The sequence below is a fragment of the Myxine glutinosa genome, chromosome 9, assembly GCF_964187855.1.
Source record: "Myxine glutinosa chromosome 9, kmMyxGlut1.1, whole genome shotgun sequence".
NCBI lineage: Eukaryota > Metazoa > Chordata > Myxini > Myxiniformes > Myxinidae > Myxine > Myxine glutinosa.
In genome coordinates this window covers 17,869,470-17,875,469 of record NC_136269.1, presented here as the reverse complement: position 1 = coordinate 17,875,469, position 6,000 = coordinate 17,869,470, and the positions used below count along the sequence as shown (strand labels likewise).

Genomic DNA, 6,000 nt, shown 5'->3' with positions numbered 1-6,000 from the left:
CCTTCAATCCCTCCCGTTCCCACAATCCCTCGCATCCCCTCGATCACATCTATCCATCATTACGGGACGCCAAACTGGCCTCGCATCGAGCGCGTCGCTCACTCTACCCGTGACTCACCTCACTCTACCCGTGACTCACGTGATCATCGTCATTTGTCGGCGAGGCCTTTACCTGAATCCCAGGTACCCACTGCGGTAAATTTCACACGGAATGCAGCGCATCCCGAGCCCTGGATCTCGTGCCGTTTACGTGCAGTTACTGCTTCTCGTGTCGATGCGACCGCTCCACGTCCCAGCACGACCGACCGCGGCCACGTCACTGTGGATGCACCAGGTGCACGACCTGAAGGCCACAGGATGTGCACATCAGGTTGCTGCGGGAGACATGACCGGCCATGTGGCCAAAGGTGTGCATTCTCGAGGCCGGCGCTGGCTCGACTCGCTGCTCTCGGCGGAGAATCCCGCGGAATATCCCGAACGTGATTTTCCTGATCTTAGTTACTGGACCTTCGATGGCGCCACCCTCGCCAATGATGGAAGGTCACCACCTGGCGCCACCCTCGCCAATGATGGAAGGTCACCACCTGGCGCCACCCTCGCCAATGATGGAAGGTCCCCACCTGGCGCCACCCTCGCCAATGATGGAAGGTCACCACTTGACGCCACCCTCGCCAATGATGGAAGGTCACCACCTGGCGCCACCCTCGCCAATGATGGAAGGTCACCACCTGGCGCCACCCTCGCCATTGATGGGAGGTCACCACCTGGCGCCACCCTCGCCAATGATGGAAGGTCACCACCTGGCTCCACCCTCGCCAATGATGGAAGGTCACCACCTGGCGCCACCCTCGCCAATGATGGAAGGTCACCACCTGCAGGCCCCGGACAGCCGGAGAGCACCTCGGCGACCTCAGGCCGACATTCACGCAGGGCGACGACACAAGGCATCTCAGTCCATTCGAGCGCACGTGATAGAGGAGGTGAAGAGGGTGAGGGTGTAATGGTGGAGTCGAGTGCACGTGATAGAGGAGGTGAAGAGGGTGAGGGTGTAATGGTGGAGTCGAGTGCACGTGAAGGAGGAGGTGAAGAGGGTGAGGGAGTAATGGTGCAGTCGAGTGCACGTGAAAGAGGAGGTGAAGAGGGTGAGGGTGTAATGGTGCAGTCGAGTGCACGTGAAAGAGGAGGTGAAGAGGGTGAGGGTGTAATGGTGCAGTCGAGTGCACGTGAAAGAGGAGGTGAAGAGGATGAGGGTGTAATGGTGGAGTCGAGTGCACGTGAAAGAGGAGGTGAAGAGGGTGAGGGTGTAATGGTGGAGTCGAGTGCACGTGATAGAGGAGGTGAAGAGGGTGAGGATGAGGGTGTAATGGTGGAGTCGAGCGCACGTGAAAGAGGAGGTGAAGAGAGTGAGGGTGTAATGGTGGAGTCGAGCGCACGTGAAAGAGGAGGTGAAGAGAGTGAGGGTGTAATGGTGGAGTCGAGTGCACGTGAAAGAGGAGGTGAAGAGGGTGAGAGTGTAATGGTGGAGTCGAGTGCACGTGAAAGAGGAGGTGAAGAGGGTGAGGGTGTAATGGTGGAGTCGAGTGCAAGTGAAAGAGGAGGTGAAGAGGGTGAGGGTGTAATGGTGGAGTCGAGTGCACGTGATAGAGGAGGTGAAGAGGGTGAGGGTGTAATGGTGGAGTCGAGTGCACGTGAAAGAGGAGGTGAAGAGGGTGAGGGTGTGATGGTGGAGTCGAGTGCACGTGATAGAGGAGGTGAAGAGGGTGAGGGTGTAATGGTGGAGTCGAGTGCACGTGAAAGAGGAGGTGAAGAGGGTGAGGGTGTAATGGTGGAGTCGAGTGCACGTGAAAGAGGAGGTGAAGAGGGTGAGGGTGTGATGGTGGAGTCGAGTGCACGTGATAGAGGAGGTGAAGAGGGTGAGGGTGTGATGGTGGAGTCGAGTGCACGTGAAAGAGGAGGTGAAGAGGGTGAGGGTGTAATGGTGGAGTCGAGTGCACGTGAAAGAGGAGGTGAAGAGGATGAGGGTGTGATGGTGGAGTCGAGTGCACGTGAAAGAGGAGGTGAAGAGGGTGAGGGTGTAATGGTGGAGTCGAGTGCACGTGAAAGAGGAGGTGAAAAGGGTGAGGGTGTAATGGTGGAGTCGATGGTCCCCGCAGTCACTCTGGGGCTCTCAGAACCACCGTGGTTACCTGAGGCGGGGAAACGTCCAGTGGTCGCCGTTCAATTCCTCTTGTCCCCAAACGGAACTGACGGTAAGGAGGAGAGACCTGGAAAACCTCATAGAGCCCGTATTAACCCATAATAAACCCCATATTAACCCATAATAAACCCCATACAGCCCACATTAACCCATAATAAACCCCATACAGCCCATAATAACCCCCATACAGCCCACATTAACCTATAATAAACCCCATACAGCCCATAATAAACCTCATACAACCCACATTAACCCATAATAAACCCCATACAGCCCACATTTTGGTACAAAACACTTTATTATATTTTGGTACATAACACTTTATTATATTTTGGTACATAACACATGGTATTTTGGTGCATAACACGTGGTATTTTGCCACCAGAACACATGGCATTTTGGCACCATAACACATGGCATTTTGGCACCATAACACATGGTATTTTGGTACATAACACGTGGTATTTTGGCACCATAACACATGGTATTTTAGAATATAACATGTTGTTATTGCACCATAACATGGTACATAACAAAGGTATTTTGGCACCATAACATACGGTATTTTGGAACATAACACATGGTATTTTGGCACCATAACATTTTGGCACCATAAAACATGGTATTTTGGTACATAACACATGGCATTTTGGCACCATAACATTTTGGCACCATAAAACATGGTGTTTTGGTCCATAACACATGGTACTTTGGTACATAACATGTGGTATTTTGGCACCATAACACATGGTATTTTAGAACATAACACATGTTATTATTGCACCATAACATGGTACATAACATATGGTATTTTGGCACCATAACACATGGTATTTTGGTACATAACACATGGCATTTTGGCACCATAACATTTTGGCACCATAAAACATGGTGTTTTGGTTCATAACACATGGTACTTTGGTACATAACACGTGGTATTTTGGCACCATAACACATGGTATTTTAGAACATAACACATGTTATTATTGCACCATAACATGGTACATAACATATGGTATTTTGGCACCATAACACATGGTATTTTGGTACATAACATATGGCAATTTGGCACCATAACAGATGGTATTTTGGAACATAACACATGGTATTTTGACACCATAACATTTTGGCAACATAAAACATGGTATTTTGGTGCATAACACATGGTATTTTATAACATAACACATGTTATTATTGCACCATAACATGGTACATAACATATGGTATTTTGGCACCATAACACATGGTATTTTGGAACATAACACATGGTATTTTGGCACCATAACATTTTGGCACCATAAAACATGGTATTTTGGTACATAACACATGGTATTTTGGCACCATAACATGGTATTTTAGGACATAACACATGTGATTATTACACCATAACATGGTATTTTGGCAGCATAACACATGGTATTTTGGCAGCTTAACACATGGTATTTTGGTGCATAACACATGGTATTTTGGCATCATAACATGGTGCATACCATATGGTATTTTGGCACCATAACATTTTGGCACCATAAAACATGGTATTTTGGCACCATAACATGGTATTTTAGAACATAACACATGTGATTATTACACCATAACATGGTATTTTGGCAGCATAACACATGGTATTTTGGCAGCATAACACATGGTATTTTGGCAGCATAACACATGGTATTTTGGCAGCATAACACATGGTATTTTGGTGCATAACACATGGTATTTTGGTTGCCTCTCAGGGGAATGGTAAGCCGTTAGTGTGGTATTAAACTCTCTGCCATGTAAACTCGACAAACATGACATGACCGCTCTCTTTCACCTTGGAGGATTATTACACTGTAACTCCACCTGTTTGTGACGTTTCCTTTGTGCCATGATTCTCAACAGTTATGCTACGTTTAGCCGTTTGAACACCACTTTATCCCATCATGACTATGACTCCTGAACATTTTTTCTGCCCAGGTGGTTCTCTCAGTTGGGTGACCACCGAAACATCTGCCGCTGCAGTGACCGTACACAAACAGCAGTTTTCAGGGCTGGTTGAGGTTCCTTACCACCTGAAGGACAACAAAGGTCGAGGGTTTGTTGGTAAGTAACCTGTTAGCAAAATCTGCAAACAAAAAATGGACATATGTGTTGTAGAAATGAAGGTTACTGTAGTTCATGTGTTGTACATTACCATAAGGGCTTTTGTAGGTGGCAAGGTGAGGTATTAGTAGCTCACAATGAGGATTTCATTTTTGATGGATGCAGTAAAGCTGCTTTTTATATACTAGTGTGTATCGGCTCGCGCTCTCTTCACCACACGTCGTCGCTGCAGAGTCACGGGCTTGTTTCAACTGACGATAATGACTTGGCTGAACTTGAGTTGCTGTGTTGTCATGAGTTACACCAATCGTAACACAAACATTTCTTTTGTACAAATGTATTTGTAATATTCGTGATATTATTTATTTGTAATTTATTTGTATTAAAAAAAGGTCCAAGTGGTGTAAAACTCTAAATAGGCAAGAGTCCAAACTGGGGTAATAGGTCTAAAGGGTGTAAGGGGTCTAAATGGACTGAAGGGGTGTAAAGGTTTAAAGGGTGAAGGGATCTAAAGGTGTCTGAAGTATTGAAAGGGTCTTAGAGGTAAAAGTGGTCTTAAAGATATTGGGGTCGAATGTGTCTATGGGTCTTGCAGGTCTTTGGGGGGTCTAACAGGTCTATGGAGTTTTAGGGGTCTTAAAGGTTTTACTGGTCTAAAGAATCTTCAGTGTCTTTTGGGTCTTCAGTGTTTTTGGTGTATTAGGGGTATTTTAGGTCTTCGGGGAATTTAAGCGTCTTTTGGGTCTTCGGAGTCTTTTGGGTTTTTGGGGTCTTTTGGTTCTTTAATGTCTTTGGGGTCTTTGGGACTTCAGGGTCTTTAGTATTTTCGATCCTGTGGGTCTTCAAGGGTATTTTTGGTCTCCGTGTGTTCTGGGTCTAAAGTCTTTTGGGGTATTTTGGGTCCACTTGGTGTTTTGGGTTTTTGGGGTACTAAGGTCTTCAGGGTCTTTGGAGTATTTTGGGGTTTTCAGGTATTTGGGTTCTTTAACGGTATTCAGGGTCTTTTTGGTCCTTTGGGTCCTCTGCATCTTTTGGGTCTTCAGGCATGTTTTGTTATAACATTAATTATTATGCTCTTATCTTTGGTGTTGTTACCCTGTGCTTACAAAGCGAAAAGCGGGGTTAAGCGATCGGGTGGATACATACATCGTCGTATGTCCTCATGTAAGTGTCTGCTCTTTGTTAAGAGCGTACATCGAAACCATTCAGCGGAGGAAATTTAAACTTTACCACATGTTACAGGACCATTTGATATAACCGTCACCGTTTTTAGGTCAACATAGACCAAAAGGTCTTTTGAGGTCAACAAAGGCCAAATTTCTAAAATCCTCAATTTTCATCCGATTGACTTGAAATTTGAACAGGATTTGCATATCAGCGAACTGCAATCAACCACCCATTATATTTGAGGTCAACATAGGCCAAAGGTCAACATAGGCCAAAGGTCAACAAATTAAGTGGGATTTGTAATCCTCAATTTTAATCCGATTGACTTGAAATTTGAACAGGATTTGCATATCTGGTCACTGAATTCAGCCACCACCTATTTTTGAGGCCAACATCAGCCAAAAGATCAACATTGACCAAAACATTTTAAATTTTCCTCGCGGCCCCTCTGTGCTGTCTTTCCCTCGTGGTCCCTCTGTGCTGTCTTTCCCTCGCGGTCCCTCTGTGCTGTCTTTCCCTCGTGGTCCCCCTGTGCTGTCTTTCCCTCGTGGTCC

The 6,000-nt window shown here is 46.2% G+C and overlaps 1 protein-coding gene across 3 annotated transcripts in view; it reads left to right on the top strand.

Annotated features, from left to right (window-relative positions):
* Nucleotides 1-140: 140 nt before the first annotated feature.
* The window catches only part of ARMH4 (armadillo like helical domain containing 4), a 47,923-nt gene continuing 42,063 nt past the window's right edge, over nt 141-6,000 (top strand). For all 3 annotated transcript variants that reach the window (XM_068129540.2, XM_068129539.2, XM_068129538.2), the window contains exons 1-2: nt 141-2,249; nt 4,154-4,279. In XM_068129540.2, the coding sequence (XP_067985641.2) occupies nt 212-2,249; nt 4,154-4,279 (2,164 nt within the window). In that variant the 5' untranslated portion in view covers nt 141-211. The remainder of the gene's footprint in view (nt 2,250-4,153; nt 4,280-6,000) is intronic.